The 18,065-nt window shown below is 33.7% G+C and overlaps 3 protein-coding genes across 3 annotated transcripts; 2 read left to right on the top strand and 1 right to left on the bottom strand.

Annotated features, from left to right (window-relative positions):
- Positions 1 to 852: 852 nt before the first annotated feature.
- On the bottom strand, positions 853 to 3,824 carry LOTGIDRAFT_178238 (hypothetical protein; the record flags this gene model as incomplete). Its single annotated transcript, XM_009054511.1, has 5 exons — positions 853 to 1,605; positions 1,993 to 2,155; positions 2,408 to 2,646; positions 3,028 to 3,133; positions 3,757 to 3,824. The coding sequence occupies 5 exons, from the start codon at positions 3,822 to 3,824 to the stop codon at positions 853 to 855; spliced, it is 1,329 nt and encodes a 442-aa protein (XP_009052759.1).
- A 201-nt stretch (positions 3,825 to 4,025) lies between these two features.
- On the top strand, positions 4,026 to 6,575 carry LOTGIDRAFT_231780 (hypothetical protein). Its single transcript, XM_009054510.1, has 5 exons — positions 4,026 to 4,150; positions 4,645 to 4,787; positions 5,113 to 5,188; positions 5,443 to 5,569; positions 5,857 to 6,575. Exons 1-5 carry the CDS (start codon positions 4,044 to 4,046, stop codon positions 6,139 to 6,141), a joined length of 738 nt encoding a protein of 245 aa, XP_009052758.1. The 5' UTR covers positions 4,026 to 4,043; the 3' UTR covers positions 6,142 to 6,575.
- A 2,639-nt stretch (positions 6,576 to 9,214) lies between these two features.
- LOTGIDRAFT_214563 (hypothetical protein) lies at positions 9,215 to 15,398 on the top strand. Its single transcript, XM_009054509.1, has 2 exons — positions 9,215 to 9,565; positions 14,196 to 15,398. Exons 1-2 carry the CDS (start codon positions 9,242 to 9,244, stop codon positions 14,823 to 14,825), a joined length of 954 nt encoding a protein of 317 aa, XP_009052757.1. The 5' UTR covers positions 9,215 to 9,241; the 3' UTR covers positions 14,826 to 15,398.
- The last annotated feature ends 2,667 nt before the right edge of the window (positions 15,399 to 18,065 follow it).

The raw sequence follows: 18,065 nt of genomic DNA, 5'->3' as shown, positions 1-18,065 counted from the left end.
TACAGGTAATGTTCCAGAGTTTCATATTTATGTGTTCCTGTGTTGATTGAAATCAGTTTGGAAAAAATGTTGGATCATGAATATTTATTAACTCTGTTCCTAACACAAGCTTTACCTGGATTGTTGTCTGCTAGGCGATAAGGTGCCATGGGTTCGAATTCTCCTCAAGGTAAGAAGCATTCTGATGCCTGTGCCAGTGCTTTCGGTTCTCACCCTCTAATACAAGCTTTACCTGCCACATTGAGATACAGTAGGAATTGTTTCAAATGTGTTGAAGAGATGGTGCAGTTAGATTGACATTCATCCTTATATTGACATGAGATTATAAAAGACAGACCTTGTTAAAAAAAAGATTTTTTTTCACCATATTTTAAAGATTTTACAAACTTAACAAATCAATAAAACTTAATAAAAACAATCCATGTTACTATAAAGCTGAAAATATAGGGTAAAATCCTTAAAAAAGTTCCCCACACAAATATAGATGCAATTTTACACACCCAGTTTGTTTGCACTGAAATTATATGCTTGGATATATAACAATATCTGATTCAAATTACCTAAGTTTTGAAAATAAAATATTCTTAAATATTTTTGCAAATTGCACAATTGTTTCCCTTTCAAATTATTAGTACCCTGCATTCCACTAGCAAGTTTATACTTTCAAAATTGTCATGCAAATATTTTTTTGCATATTTCACAAATCCCTCCTTGTTTCTATTAAAAAAAAAAAAAAGAAATATCCACTTTATCCCATGTTTCTATGGTGGAAAAGCTTTAACTTAAGACCTATAAGCATTGTACATTTTCAAAATTTCATTAAAATTTGAGGTAAGTTGAGAATCCATTTTTCTATTTTAGCTGTTTATCACAGAAACATATCACCGACCAGTTTCCATTGATCATCCATGATTCATCCTTGACCTTTGTTTCTTCACCTTGACCTGGTTTTAGACCAACCACTACGTCACATTTCAGAGCTCGTAACGAGACCAATGGAGCAGGATGGAATCCTTGTAAACTTCGTTCGAAACTCACGGTCGTGTCCCAATTCAAATCACCAACTAACTTTCGATAATTCAAATCACCCTTGAAAATAATCAACGATGCTTTCGATAATTCTGAATGTAATGTCAGACATTTTGATTTCATTTCTTCAAAGACGTATGGAGTTGTCCAAAATTTATCAAAATGCAACACCCAGGTACCATCTTGAATTCGTTGCTGCCATTTTGTGCCGAAACGAGACAACGCCAAGTTATTAGTAGATGCTAAAGATTCCAAAGTCCATAAAAAATCGTCAGAAGTTACATCTGATACAAACCATGGAAAGGCTTTACCGTGGAAATGAATTTCAGACGCCATATTAGAAGAGAGTAAAAACTCTGCAAGGCATAGATCAGTAATGAGTTCAAACCCAGCATTATCTAAAACAATATCAATTCGACATTTTCCTGTTTTTTGAAGATGATTCCAGAGTTGTTGGGTGTGGTTTAACAGGATAAACGGTTCCAGGGAATGAAGTTGGTCTAAGATACAACTAGTTTGGGAATTCTCCATGCTGGCTGATATAGACAAGTCACATTTATTACCCCATAGTGCCACCTAAAATATAAAATATAATTTGTTTGAAGATATTTGTAGCAGTTTAAAGCAGAGGTTTTCAACCTTTTTCTTTCTGTTACCCCTTGATCTATTGCATTACCCCCTTCCCACATATCATTATGTAATTTTCTCTGCAATCTTTTTCAAGTCAGAAAATATATCCTGAATATTTGTCAAAAAATTTCATGCTAGACTGCAGAGCGCCTCATTTTAACATTCAAACGTGGATAATTCTGTACACACATGGATTTGAAGGCTCAGATTTTGACAGTGAGCTGGGAACACTATTACTGATTAGCTTAGCTAAAAAATTCCAATTTCTGAGCAATTTATGATTGGTGAAACTTGTGTTTTTGGATTCAGGATAAAGACCGTGTCTCAACTGACCTGTATTAACTGTGAAAACAATGGCTGAAGTTTATTCGAGTCAACTGGTATATTTTCTACGGAGGTTAATAAATATGTCAATAAAGTCTGGATAGCTGGGACTGACGTTACGTAGGCATTCTTCTTCTGATCTTCAAATACATCGTACTCATTCATATATTTACTGTAATTAAAAAATATATTGTGAATGGTATGGACATAATTAGATTGAAACATCTGTCTCCATTCCAGCCTCTGATAGCTATTCAAACAGATGTGTAGTGTAGGGACAGAAAAAAAAAGGCCCGCAGGTAGAGGGGTTTTAACCTATCTTGATATCAAAGATCTGTAAAACCCAGCCAAAGTTTGAAGGTCACTCCGTTAATTGTTAGGATTTTAAAAATAAGCTACAGAATAGTGAGAAAAAAAAACTGACCTTAATTCAACACTTTGTTGTATTCTTCTATACATATAGCATTCTAAATATAACCAAGCAGCACTGAACCATCTAGGAGGTTGATTGTTATTCTGTTTGGTCAGGTTTTTTAAAACTTCATTCCAGATGTCTACATCACCTCTGGTGTCTTCAAGAGCTACAACATCTTTATCTGTTTGTATTTCATATCGTAGTTTTGATATTTCACCAGCTATTCCTTTCAAATCTTCTGCTTTTTCCTACAAATAAAATAATAACTATATCCACTAAAAAGCTTAAAAAACTATGAATTTCCATTTTCCTGCTTAAACCATGTGTCTGTACCTTGCTTTGAATAGTAACAATAAACTTGAATAATGTGTTTCCAACGAAGACCATTGTTTAGTTAATAGAAATGACAAATAGTGGTACTTAATTTTTCAACATCTTAAAGAGATTGTTAGCAATTTTGAAAACTTATATGTGTATCAGGCCCATGTATATGGCTTATATCTTATGTATCATACACATAAAAAGTTTAGAAAACCATTTCCAATCTGCTAAATATAAATATTATTTTTCATTAAACAAGCAATTTAAATACAACCTGAATCATTCTGCATTCAATATGGGTTACTTACATTTCCCAGTTCTGCACCAAGATTGTTTTTCTTTCTATGTACAGTATCAGCTACTTTACTGAGAATAACAGGTAAGCGATCTTTGATGGTCACAAATGCAAATGATCTGAAATAGAAGACAGATAGAATAATTTTCCCGCACAATATCGGTCGCGTTACTGCAGTGGTTACCAACCTTATTCGGTTGCCCACACCCCCGACAACCCAGTTCCACACCCCAGGGGGCGAAAAACATCCCTTATTGGGAACCAGGGCCCTACAGGCCCATAAATATGTATTATATACCTAGGCAGTCACTTTGTGCCAATTACAGGGTAAAATGTATATGAAATTATGTTCCATTAATGCTCAGTGTTCAAAGGGTTATTCCATGCAGGATGTATAATGTTACCTACAGACCACAGTTAGCCAAAATTTGATTTTTCCCCCATTACAAAATATTCAGAATAAACCTTGATGGATAGTAAGGCTGAAACATAAGGTAAGGGCATAGAATAGTTAATGTTGTTCCTAAATACATAAAAAAAACATGCATTTATCTCTTAGTGTAGTCATGTGATAAATCAAATCCCATGGGAATATTTACTGTTGTCCGTAGCCAATGTTAGCTGTGATTATAGTGATACCCCATTTTCTGCACAATTCACAAACAGTCTGCATATGAAAAGAGTTATTTTTTTATAAAAGGACACGCAATGGTTTTATGTATCATTTATTCAGAATTCTTACTCTTTGAATTTAGCAGAGAGAGGAGGTGGAAGAGCATTTTCTTCTTTAGTTCCATTTTCGGCAGCCATGTTGACTTTTCAACGTCAAGATTAAGAATGTATATTTTCTGAAACGCAACAATAAATCTTCACTATTTTCTTTCAATTTTATTAAAACACTGTAGTTCTAATGACAAATCTTAAATTAGAAAAGAATTCCAATACTGAAGAATTTCGGATAAATTTATACTTTCGTTCCACTTTACATTATATTTTGCTAAAGTAAAAGTAAAGCTGTAAAAAAGCGAAATGGAGAAAGAAGAAGTTCAAGTCATTCCTCTCCATCACCGTAAAGAATTGATAGAAGAATGTGCTCAGTTGTTGAATACATACTGGTCTCGAAGTCTCAATGCTAGGTGATTTCTTATTTCCAAAATTTGGTTGAATTTGGATTAATAAAAACCGCAGGATAGAAGTTTTGTCATGCTTCTAGTCTAGGCTATTTTTAAAGCAATGTTTCCCAGCCTTTTCCAGTCCTCACATCCCAGAGCAATCATTTAAACCATATCACGTCCCGAAAATCAATTGATATTTTAAAACATCAAAGATACATTCTTCTTCTATAACAATTGGCCACACCCTGACACTCCCAGAGGTGAAAACACGCCAGGTTGGGAACCAGGGACTCTAAAGAGAACAACTGTCTAAATGAGCTGAACTGATAAAAAAATACTGAGATGACTGCATCCTTTAACATAAATACTTCGTGTCAGTTTTGTTTGTAGGAAATGACTATTGTTACAGCAGTCTACTTATATAAAGCAACAGAAGTGTAGTCTGTTGAACAATAGAAACATTATTTGCACTTATGGCTGCTATAACTCTGTGTTGTGCCTTTGTTTTATTGCAGAATTCAGTCATTGGAGATATCAAGAGATAGTTTACCCTGTAGTTTAATAATGGTCAGAAATCATGCTGGAAAATCAGAGGTCATAGGTCATGCTAAAATAATGGAAGCCCAGGGTGTAGACAAGGCTTGTTATATTGAAAGTGGTAAGGTTTTAACTTAAGTCAATTTTTGAAGAGGGGATGTAGCTCTGTTGGTAAGAACATAGGCGACTTTACATAATGTTATTTGCTTAGTTACATAAAAAAAATGATGGTTATGGATTATGATCTTGGTTATTGTGTGAAAGTCTTGAGACCTTAAATAAGTCATCATCCACTTTATTCCAATCGATCCAGCTGAAAATGGGCATTGATAATCCTGGAATGATCAATGTCAAGAGGTTAAACCAATGTAGACAGGATCAATGAAAAAGCCATGCTGATCATGAATTGATATTTGGAAATTTTGTGTTTATCTCATATTTTGTAGTTTTTATAAGAGAGGATTTGAGAGGGAAAGGATATGGAAAGAAAATTATGCTGGAAGCTGAAAAATATTCTTCAGGGTAAGGATGTTATTGAGCTTTCTCTTGTTCCAGCAAAAAGCAACAAAGTAGATATATTTGTGTATTCTCAAACACAATTGATATAAGACAATCACAAATCTTAAGAAATCATATGTACATTATGTGCTCCAGTTAGCTTTCATATTATAATATAATTTCTCAAATTCAGTGTTTGTTTTCTTTGAAGATCTATAGATTGAACTATTATATCTATGCTTTATTAATCATTTATTTCTATACATTTATATTTACAGGAAAGGTTTTAAACAGATGTTTCTCAATACCTTAGATAAACAAGACTTTTACAGCCATCTTGGATATAAACTAAGTCATCCTGTTCTAACATTAGGAGCTAATGCTCATAGAATACCTCAAGCTATGGTAAGAAAGGACTGTTGACTGTTGATCAGCCATATCAGTTCTGATATTGGGAGCTGCACTTGATGAGCTCGGCTAAGGATGTCTGACCTTTGGAGATGACCAAGCACATTATTTTTTTCAAGGTCATTCTGCTTTCTCGCGTCAGTAGGCAAAAAATATTTAGATTCTGTAAATGGAAATTGTCCTCCAACATAATAAAATCTTGTTCTGCTTTGAAAAATTTAGATCAATATCAGAAATGATTATCTGTCATCTTAATCATACCAATTTATCTCCCTTTATTTCAGATTGATCAGCTAACCAAAACCAATATCAAGAATTCCTGCTGTAAATCTTCAACGAAATTCGATAATCCAACCAATACCTCTCAAAATATAACATGTTCAACGCAATGTTCTTCAACCAAAACTTGTCCAGATGCAAGTGTTCCATCCCCACCCGCAGCACCACAGGCACCTCCTGCCCCACCCCTACCAAAGATTGAGAAAAAATGTTCAGGGACTGCAAATAAACATGTAATGAATCAATGCTGTGATCCAACAAAAGTTACTTGGATGAAAAAAGATATTTGATGATAAGATTCATTTGTATCCTGCATTCAATGGGGTGGGGGGTGGGGAGAATCTTTGTAGTGCCTTTATAGCATGAAAGTTTGGTTTAGAAAAAAAATCAGGGAAAGATTATTATCTCAAGATTTTTTAATAGAATTTTTAAATGTAATAATAAAAAATTTGTCTACTCCCTATGTAACTGCAGTGACTTCATTGATTATGTAACAGCAATGCCAGAGTTATGTACATCGAGTTTTTATGTTTTAAGCAGAAATGTAGTTTTATAGCATCTGCTAATGCATTTTACACGCTTATAAATTTTGTAGGTAGTCAATAAATCATCATTTATTTTACCTTTGCTTTTTCCACCTTTTTCATACAATTGTTTTACCTCTATGTTTTACATTGTTTACTCTGTGATTAAACCATAAATAAACATGTTTTTTTTCTATTGATTTTTGTTCTTTTCTCAATCTCAAGTCAGTCCAATTTTCTGGCTATTTTACCAGATTTGAGTGTTTAGTCAAACCTACAAAATGATCAAATCAACCCAAAAATTTATTGGTATTTCCTATTTCATTATGTGTGATTTAATGGTACACTGTGCAATATGAAATATGCTTTTTATAATATTTTTGGTCAATATGACTAATAAAGTGTTGATGACTGGGCGAACTGACTGGGGACAAGTTGGATTATGTACGAAACGACTAGCACTATCTGCCAAATGATTTTCAAGATTAATTAGGTAATATTTGCGTTAATTAAACTACTCAAATGTTCAGATTTTTGAACTGAAATACGGATATGATTCCAGTGCATAAAGAGATGATTTCTTGTTGCTTTATTTTGCAAATGAAGTCCCTAAAAAGCTCTGAGTTTGGAAGGGTTTCTCTAAGTTTTCAAATGTACTCAACAAATGTCCCAAATGAATGCAGTACAGTATCATTGATTTATATAACTATAATATAACTCTATATACGGTATAAATATAAGATTTGAACGACATTTAGAGCACTGTATAGAACAAAAAAAAAAAACACACAAGGGTATAATAAAGTAGTGTGTTATATCATAATATATTCTCTTTAGTATTTTTTTTTTCCAATTTTCATTAGCTCAATTTTTTTTTCTGATACAGGGGATTGAGTTTTAAGAGATGAATAGGTAAACTAATAGAAATCGTGTGCCAAACAAATAAATACTAGACTATCTATGGAGTTTTCTAAGAAAATAACTGGTTTACTTTCAAGTCTTTTTGGTAAACGAGAGTTTAGGTACGTATCTTGTAAAAACCCATTTTAAATTGACTATAAGTATCTGATTATCCTAAATTATCCAAGTATATAACAGGCAAGTATTCAGCAATAAAAAAGTTTCTGTTTTTCAGTGATATAGAAATTATTTTAAAAGATGGAAATAAAATCCCAGGGCACAAGTTGATCTTATACGTCAGAAATAACTCTTGGGGATTGGACGATTTTATTCAGGCTGATAATCTTGACCTATCAAGTGAGTGGAATTATGTATTTAATGGAATCTCGGATAGTACAGTTGACAAACACGCTTCCACATCAGCATCCGCTGCTCATGATGCGTGAGCATATATTGATGCTATTAAGGCAATGTTTTTTTCTTTAGCATTGCCCTGAATTATTTAATAGAGATGATGCACCAGAATGTTACAATAACAACTTAGAAGAAAAAGCCATAAAATTTCTTATAATATTTTGCTTGGCAAAGGTATGAATTCATAGGGGATCTCAAATGAGAAAATTCACTTTTAAAAAATAAAAGAATGGAAGATGAATGCTTCTATCTTTCAGCACATATTTTATTTTTTCAGTGTTTCCAGTGAGTATAGTAATGACAATGTTAAAATGGGTATATACAGATCTAGTAGATATTGATGGTGTTTCTATCAACTTTTTGACTCAGTTAATTTCCATTGCTAAATGCTTCAACTTACAGTCTTTATATACTAGGTGAGATATTTCAAAACGATTGAAAAGGCTGATATCAGACTAACTCTCGGAAGTACTGGCCTTGGTATTAAAAATTGTTCTTTTCTTGAGGAGAATACTAAATCACATAATCGCCCAGCAGACGACAATCTAACTTGTTACAGACTGAGCTATTCTGCAAAATTAAGTGTAAGATAATAGTTTCTCAAAGAAACACAATACATAAAGATTTCTTAAAAGAGACTCAAGTCCTTAAAATTAATTGGCCATCTAACCCCTTCAGGTAGCAGAAGATATTCCTGTCACTAATTTTTGGGGTCGAGAGTTTGTTTTCTTATCATTTCATTGTCATAACACTGATACCAATCAAAATTAAATATAAATATTTTTCCAGTGAATTTCATGATAATTTCATTTTATTTCATTTATTTTAGATGTGAAACCGCATTGAATTCCTTACAAGATGTAGAACAATATGAAATAGTCAATTTAAACATAAGTAACTTCCAAAACAAGGAAGATATTGTTTTAAAATCATTGGAAGGAAATCCTCAGTCTGTAAGTTTAGATGCAGACGTCATTGGAACAAAATCTGTGGTAATCACAGAGACACCATTTAGTATAGATACAGTGGTTGATACATCAGCTGTCACTGTGGATACAGTAGTCAAGAAACTGCCAGTTACCATGGATACTGTAGTCGTTGGTGACGAAGATGAAGCGACTGATTCTGATTCAGTTTCAGAAGGAATGGTGTCAGAAATGGATGAAAGTGTAAGTTTTCGAGACCATGAAAAGTTAAAATTATTAAAATGTAATTTATTTTTCACTGATTTTATCAGCATGTCTTTTATTGTTTTCAAGGAAGGTAAAAATTTGTCATTGTCAATTTTTGATGTCATTGAAAGTTGAAATCTTTGATGTTATCCTCACTTTTTTGTCAGAAAAATCAGCTTTATTTAAAGCCTCTTCTGCAAATAAAATAAAAAATACCTACCACAAACAATCTTTCCAATTTTATAATAGACTTAATCTAATTTGCAAGCTTTCAATTCTAAAAAATGTAACCTTTTTTTCGTACATTTTAGGATGAAGACTTTACGGTGGACAATATTACTGAAAAATTATCTCCAGGACGTTCTGCTTTCAATAGGTTCATGTGTTCAATTTGTGGAAAAGCTTTTCAACATAAAGGTCATCTAGCAGATCATGTGACAACACATACAGGTGTCAAAGCGTTTAATTGTGATGTGTGTGGGAAATCATTTAATCGACGGTCGAGTCTACTACGTCATCAAAACATTCATACGAACGGAAAGTCATACTTTTGTGATATTTGCGAGAAGTCTTTTGTGGACGGCAGTTCTTTAAAAAGACATAAGAAGATTCATTTAAATATTAAAAACTATGTGTGTAAAATATGTTCAAGGAAATTCACAGATGCGAGTAATTTTAGTCGACACGTGAAAGGTCATAATGGAGTAAAAAGCTACCCATGTTTGGAATGTAATCTAAAGTTTAGAGATGCCAGCACTCTGAACAGACATTTGATGACTCATGAAAATGAAAGGAACTTTTGTTGCCATCTTTGTAACTCTGGTTTTCCAAGGTTGACTCAACTTGAAAAACATTTAGTCACTTGTGAAAAATCTCAAGAATGAATATATTTAAGTTATAATAATAGATTTTTTTAATTGTGAAGCTTATTGTTACAAGTTGTGTTCTTCCAGCTATTAGATTTAAGCTCAAGCTACAAAATTTGAGCTCCATAATAAGAAACAGTTGAGTGGCATTCTGTGAATCATTAGGTGAAGGGGACAAGTAAGGGCAACAAAATGGTCAAGGCTTACAAGCACCTCTTTCCCTGTAAATTTACCATGATAAGATATTTGAAAGAAAGGTGAGAGAGGTGGGGGGAGGCAAAACAATGCCAGTCTCAATAAGGCAGGGCATGTTCACTCTTCTAGAAACCTGGTGTGACTATGATTTTCTGTATCAGACTGATCCAAAAGAAAGACCAAAGGAATTTTTGCTAGATGTTATCAAATGATTTTTATTTAGCACATATCTCCTTAGATACTTTTAAAAAGTCTGAAAATATATTCTATGCAACCATAAAACTATGATGCAACCCAACGCAAATTCTGTCTTTTGGTCGAATTGGACCGAATTTTCCCTAAACCTGTTTCCATATCGCAATTTTACACCTATTAAAATCACGTGACTAGCATTTCCGGCAAAATGGCTGAAGGTAAGTACGCAAGATGAAATTTTATAATAAAGCCATCATATTCAACCCAAATCATCATAATTGGCCATTTTATGCAATCACTTATAGTAAGAAATGCTTGGGCCTAAAAAAAAATGCCATGATTAAAAATGTGTTTCTTCTATCTAAAGCATTTGGCAAACGAAGGTCAGAAAGAATCAACTTTCCAACCACTCTCTCTCACTCACAGTTGTTGACTGTTGATAATGATTGTTGATTTCCGGTTTGGGCTTCTTCTGTCACGAAAGTCCTCATTTCATTTGTCTATGAATATAAATGTTTTCAGGTACCAAAAATGTGAGGCTTGATGATATATATACAAACATTTTTCCTATGACATGATTTGACAATACAATGAATCTGAATGAAGATGACCCACATTTTAAAAAGATAAATCAGGGTGGTTTTGATGGTAAACAAATTAATTTCAACCAGCCTTGCAACTTCATATCATTTTCTTACAGTGACACCTGAAACAGAGATAATGAGTTTACCAGTGACAGTGTCAACATTAAACCAGCCAGCGACAGTGAACATGTCGACGGCAGTGAACACGTTGGAAGTGGATGCATCTGAAGTTATTGAAGAAACGGTTCTCCTAGCTCAGATCAGTGAGGACTATTTCAGCCTTCAAACCAGGTTCCATGACATGGAAAAACTATATCTGGATCAAATTGATAAGTTGTCAAAGAACACCACAACACCAAATTCTTTTGGTGAAAGATTACTGGCTGTAGTTTCTGATCTGTTTGGTCAAGAACTCTTCAGGTAAATTATTATTGTAGAATTTGTATTAAGATCCTTCATATTGGTAATGAATAAACAAAGGAGACTCATACTGTTGAAGCCTAGGTAGAAGGCACTAACCACAATTCTTCTATCACAGAATGCAGCATATTTATTGGATTGTACGCCAGCAAATACAACCAATCAGAGCCCTCAACACTCATAATTCATTATGGCTTTATTTTTTACAGACTTTCTGTAGTGACTCTGGCTGTATTAGCTTACGCACGAGCCAATCAAATCACTGCATTTACAAGCTGCTGAGATGCAGAGTATAAAGTTTGTAATAGCTTGACATTGTGAAGATGGAACTATAATGGTTGTAAATGTGAAGAGATTTTCAACTTATTTTCAAATGAACGCTTAAATCTTAAAATCTTGCCAGCTATTATGTTTTGAATTCAGGATGTACCCGCTTTGAAAATTGACAATGTAATTCAAGAATACATTAACATTTCAGTGATATAAAAATTTTACTGGAAGGAGATCAGTTGATACACGGCCATAAATTTGTTCTGTTGGCTCGTACTAATGATTGGGGAGAAGATATTATTTCTTGTGAAGAGTTAAATTTAACAGGTATCAAATATTCTATATTTCTTTCTATCTTCTATAAACATCTTGCCGGCCTATTGATAGCCGATTGATTTAAATTCAAAACTTTGAACTAAGTTAAACACATACAAAACTTGGTACATATAGATCTACTTTTAATTTTACTTTGGAATAATTGGTGTGAAAGAGGATTTGATTTAAAAACAACAAAGATTGAAATGGATGCTGACTTGACAAAAAAACAGCCTCGTCAGTGACACCAAACATCATGGGGTTGTTTTCCAAGCAAAATTATCCAATGTTCTATTACTGGCATACATTCTAAGAACTATGGTTCCAGGCAATATAAGTATAGATATAATAAAATGTTTGTATATTGTAGATGTAAAGGTAGAAGTGGCGCTAGATTTAATTCGATGGATATACCGAGATGAATTAGATACGAAGGTATCAGCTAGACATTTAACACAGTTACTACATTTAGCTACTAAATATAAACTACAATCTCTTTATAATAGGTATGTCTGATTTAAAATTATAATGAAAAGGTAAAATCTTAATGTGATTTATTACTTCAAAGTTTAATCTTAACTAAATGATTTACTACAGACATCATACTATTAAAGTTTCTCTTCCATATGTTTTATATATAAGGGTATGTGTCAGAGAGTACCATCGTTTCTTCCCCTTACATCTGAATGGCAGGTATTCAATATGATCCCTTGCACCGTTTAGGTTGGCTCAGTACCATCATCTTTTGTTCTGCCCTTTACACTCTTTAAGTTAAGGCTTATTGCTGTCTTGATTCATTACTGATAAAATGTAGTTAGTTTTGTGACTAAGTTATTTTGAGATTTGAAAGGACACTAAATATTGTGAAATAAAATTGAGTTTTACGTCCTACTTTTCTGCACTTGATTAGGCATTGTGCAATGAGGGGAATTTTGCCAGGACATTAGCATCAGCTAAGGGATCTTTAGAATAGCACTCAGAGCCTTGGTTTTTTTGAATATTCTGAGAGTCAAACAACTTTTTACCTCCAGTTTGACTAACACCTATCTAACTACTCTGCTTTGTTCATATTCCAATTGATTTTCAGATGTCTGGAAGCTCTGAATAATAAGAATCAAGAAGTGGACATGGAGTCGGTCGATAAGGAAGTGACAGTTGAATCAATTCCGATAGTCGAGAGGTCCGCAGATAAAATAGTGGTACGTCAAGAAGATGAGGAGACTCTAAATACTATATCAATACCTGATATAACTAACCCAGACCAACCTGAAACTATTTCAACCACAAACACAACTCATAATGGTGTTGTTATTAAACTTGAACCAAACACTGATGTGGTGGATTGTGTACAGGTTGGTATAATATATTTGAGCAGTTTATGATTGACCATGTTCCATTCTAGTGCTGAGTTCTGACTCAGGCTTAAGATATCTTTTGGGGGCTTAATGGCTGAGCAGGCTAGGAATTTGATTGATCATGCAGAAATGATATGAAATAAAGCGTTTATGCTACTCTTCTGAAGAAGAGAATTGGAAATGAAATGAAAGAAATTTTACCAGGACAATGACAGTGTACAGCCTACAGGACATAGGGACTTGATTTAATATCCCATTCAAACCACTCAGCATATTTTCTGTGCCGACCTTACCATTGACAGCAATCTAGGATAAAAAGTCTAATGGAATTTTCTTGACCTAATTTAGTGGGGAGTAAACTACTCCCTTATTCACTGCAGCTCTTTTTGCAAATATGAAGGTCTTTTGGTTCCTTGTTTAAATTAACACCTATTTCTGTGTTTTTTATTCCAGAATATTGTACAACAACCAAAAGGATCTGTATGTAATGATTCTATTAAAGTGGAACCTATTGTAGATTTTGAACTGGCTCTAGCCTTAATGAAACATGCACATCAGTTTGTTTGTCGGGATTGTGGGAAAACTTTCCGAAAAAATTCACAGTTGAAGCAACATTCGAAAATTCATGAAGTTCCTAAAAGATTTGAGTGTGAAGAATGCCATAAGTGTTTTAATCGACAAGAAAATTTGAAAAATCACATGATAATACATTCTGGGGAGAAACAATTTGAATGTGGCTTCTGTCATCATAGATTTTACCACAAATCAAGTTTACGGAAACATGTTAAAAAAGATCATAGACTGGAAGAAAAGTTTCATTGTAATATTTGCGGGGATGATTACGCAACAAATGAAGATTTAGACGAACACATCGAAAACCATGAAAACGATTTATTCGAATGTAGTCATTGTGATGCCCAATTTAGCACGAAAAAAGAAAAAAGCGCACATGAAGGTAACCATGGTAATGAAAACAGTCACGAGTGCCATCTTTGTGATAAAAAATTCCGAGCTCTACCTCATTTGCGATCTCATTTGAAATCTCATGAAAATGGAAATAACCACTTGTGTCAGATTTGTGGAAATACTTTTCGATCACACGCTGCCTTGATGAGCCACTGTCAAATTCATAAGGGTAAATTGAAACATAAGTGTAAGGAATGTGAAAAATGTTTCGCCAACAAAAAAAGTCTGGAATCTCACGTCAAAGAGCATAATGGAGTAACGCTGTATCCTTGTACGTATTGTCCGAAAGGTTTTAACAACAAGAGTCTATTAGTTGATCATATCAAAGTCCACGAAGGAATCAAACCTTTTAAATGTGATTTCTGTGGAATGGAATTCGTGCGAAGGATGAGTTTAATACGTCATAGAAATTTACACACGAAAGAGAGATACTTTCACTGTTCTATTCCAGGATGCCAGAGGAAATTCCTTGATCGTACTGGCCTAGTAAAACATGAACTTGTTCATAAGGGAGTTAAGAATATTGTTTGTCAAATTTGTTGTAAGAGATTTTATTTAAACGAAGAACTACGACGCCATCTAGTGGTTCATTCAGACGAACGTCCTTTCCCGTGTCCAAACTGTGATCAGGCCTTCAAAACTAAAATATCATTAAACCGTCATATTAAAACACATTATGATAAAGAATTTAAATGTGAATTTTGTTCGAAAGAATTTATCAGAAAATATCAGTATAAAGGCCATTTATTAAAATGTCAAATGAAGAAAGATGCTCAGGATGTGAAGCCAACTATTTAAAGGGGCAGTCCCTTAGAGGGGAACAGTCTGCATTTTCAGGGATTGATTTGGATCTTTATTGTGCTTTAATCACATAATCCTCTCAAATATACCTCAAACTAGAAATTTCACTGCGTAATCCTATATATTATGTGTTCTATATATGGACTAATCTCAACTAAATTCGATTTGAATTTTTAACTTTTCAACATGAATAATTATGGATACACATGGATTTGAAGGCTCAAATTTCGACGATGAGCTCTTGTTTATGGTTAAGATATGATTTGTTTATCTATTTTTTTTTTTAAATGACCATAGCATCACCAAAATGTTTGTGTTCATTGTGGTCTATTATAAATATTGACAAACAATCCGTCTTATTTTGAGGAAGAATATAAATAGTATGGTAATCGATATATATTTGCTTGAATAATTATACAAGGTCCATAATGTGAATTAGGCATAACAGTTTATTATTTATTATTTGTAAAATTTGTAAAGGATTTGGATGAATATTTTGTTTTTTGTTAAAAATCAAATGATTTTGTTATAGAATGCCTGATATTAATAAAATATATTTAATACAATTATAAATATTTGTATTGTTTATTTCTTGTGATCATTGAGCTTTCCTTGTTATTATTTAAACTAGCATACCTATTGAGATGTAGCCACAGGGTCAGTGAGTTAGACGATTGCTCGCTAACCTGAATGTCCAGGGTTAAAACCCCGCATAGGTCGAGAAAATATATGTTAGAGGTGCTGACATGGAAAAATTGTCTAGTGGTTCAGGTGGGAAATACACTGAGGCTCTCTGCGCTACAGGCGGGGCACTTTAAAGATCCCTCAACAGGTGGAATTAGATCAAGAGTGAATGTGAATGCTCCATGTACATCTTTTAGACGCCACTAAAAATTTGAGCTGTGTTCGATTAGTACAGAATACTTGGAAAAACATATCGAACGCATCCCGTAGAAAGAAATCAAAATGGCGTCAGGTTGGCGAATTTTATTTGGCTTCTTTATACTGAATCGAGCATACTTTCTTTCTCTTTAAAAAGTTTATTGAATAGTTTTTCATTCTTTTGAGATGGCAGTGTGAAATGTCGCTCCATTCTTAGTCTTTTGAACTCTAATGTACGGAAAAGAGAGCATAATAATGGAATTGCTCAAAATATGGCGAATAGGGTAACAGTGTCTTCATTAGTCCGATGGTGATTTCTATAGAGCAGATCACAATAAATTTTCTATAAGATATTAATTCTTATAGACACAGCTTTATGGAACTACAATCACTGGTTAAAGTTTTATGCAACGTTTCGACCTCAGGCTCTATGTATAGTACAGTTGCTAAATACCATTTAAAGAGTACAATCAAGTAACCTAATTTCGTGCTAACCTATTTTTCGTGCATCTACTATAATTCTTATGGAGCATACAATTTAATTCGAAAATTACCCTCAAGGGCAAATGAACAATGATGTTCTGAAGATCATAATTCTGACCTTGGTGATTTTTAAATATTGGGTGTTATGGAAGATATAAACAGGTCTTAAAACCCATATTTTATCATGTTATTAAAGAAATGCCTTTTGCATTTTTATGATATCTGGAAGTGGAAGGTCGATCAAGTTTTTAGCTGTCGTAAGTCCATATGTTGATATTTAGCCCCTACTTGCAAATCAAGTAGTTCAAACATGGATACTGTATAGGCCTATCTAGCTGGAAAATAGGTGGGCTACCAGTATGAGTATGGTCAGCTGTAAGGAAGTTTCAACTGCAAATCTTGGCAGTGTAGACCTAAAACTCTCTTTCCATTACAACATTATTCCGTTTTTTTCATAGAAGTTCAGAGTCTACAGGAGAAGGTCATTGAATTACAGAAAGAGAATGCGGGTCTATATAAACATCTATCAGACGTAGAGTTGAAATACCAGGCCAAGCTGGTGTCGTCTGCTGGAGATATTGATGATGAGTTTAGTTCCAGACATCTGAGTTTTATCAGTGGATTATTTGAGAGTGAAATGTACAGGTATGACCATGGTTTAACGTACTTCAATTGAGGCAACTCAGTAAGGAAGACACTGGGCCTATTTACCAAACCTTGAGCATTTGACCTCAAGCAGAGCGCAGCAAAGTTTCAATTTGAACAACCTACATGTGGAAAGGGGATATCAAGCATAGGTTCAGGTTAAGATAATACTGTCATATTTCCGTATTTACCATAGTTTTTCCGTCAGTGATGCAGGTTAGGGAGGCGGACATGGAAAAGCATCAAGTTGTTCTATTGGACTAAAATGCAAGCTTCGATTCGTACCCGGCACAGCATTACCAATAGTATTTGCTTATGAATTTGTTGTTAATGTTTTGCAGTGATATGATAATAATGTTTCAAGGTGGCTATCAGATCCACGGCCATCGTTCAGTTATAGCAGCACAGAGTGATTATTGGGCTAAATTAGATCTTCAATTTCTAGATCTATCAGGTTAGAGAAAAAGCAGAAGACTAACTTTTTTTTAAATATTTAGAATTACTAGTAATGATATACATATATAATGAATGTATTCAACAGTTGGAATTCTGAAAAGAGTAATGCTAATGCTGCTGTCCTGACAAAATTTCCCTCATTGCACACTGCATGACATTGCATTCTTTATTGGCTCAACAGGTGCAGAACAGTAGGAAGTAAAGCTAGGTTTAATTTTTGACAAATACCAAATACCAGCCTGAGGCCAATGTACAAGATAGTCTTAGTCTGTACTGTTTACTCTATAATATCTTTTTATCATTCTAGAAATGTCCTATGAAATAGCGTATGCTGTGATAAAGTGGATGTATACTGATATTATTGAGATAGAAAGTCGTGAATTTCTAGAAAGATTATCATTAGTAGCTGTAGAATGTAATATGAAAGCTCTATTGAAACGGTAAGGCATGGAACATTTTCATATTTGTTCTGTATATAACCAAGAAAATAGAATTGGTTCAAAAGAGTTTGGCTTTATTCTTGAAAACTTAGATTTTGTGACCAATCAGATGACTAAAAGACTAAGATATTGGAGATAAAGGCCACTGTAAGTGTTTTAGAAAGCTGGTAACTATAGGTGAGTGTGCTTGTAATCTTTTAGAAATCTGCATTGTCTACCACACAAGGTGTCCAGCGTTTTTCCAAATAGGTAACTTATCTATGCTTGTCATGTTCGACCCCCAGGGTTTCTGATGTCGGCCCTACAGTATTTTTGTGTAATTTTCAGGTGT

Source organism: Lottia gigantea (assembly GCF_000327385.1).
Source record: "Lottia gigantea unplaced genomic scaffold LOTGIsca_22, whole genome shotgun sequence".
Classification (NCBI taxonomy): Eukaryota; Metazoa; Mollusca; class Gastropoda; family Lottiidae; genus Lottia; species Lottia gigantea.
Note: the sequence above shows the minus strand (reverse complement) of the source record. Positions and strands in the feature narration are given on the sequence as shown.

Coding starts and splice junctions, on each gene's coding strand:
- LOTGIDRAFT_214563 (XM_009054509.1), top strand. CDS start 9,242: ATGTGTTCAATTTGTGGAAAAGCTTTTCAACATAAAGGTCATCTAGCA. Junction 9,566..14,195: donor ACGTGAAAGGTCATAATGGA/GTAAAAAGCTAC, acceptor CAAATTCATAAG/GGTAAATTGAAACATAAGTG.
- LOTGIDRAFT_231780 (XM_009054510.1), top strand. CDS start 4,044: ATGGAGAAAGAAGAAGTTCAAGTCATTCCTCTCCATCACCGTAAAGAA. Junction 5,189..5,442: donor GCTGAAAAATATTCTTCAGG/GTAAGGATGTTA, acceptor TTATATTTACAG/GAAAGGTTTTAAACAGATGT. Junction 5,570..5,856: donor ATAGAATACCTCAAGCTATG/GTAAGAAAGGAC, acceptor CCTTTATTTCAG/ATTGATCAGCTAACCAAAAC.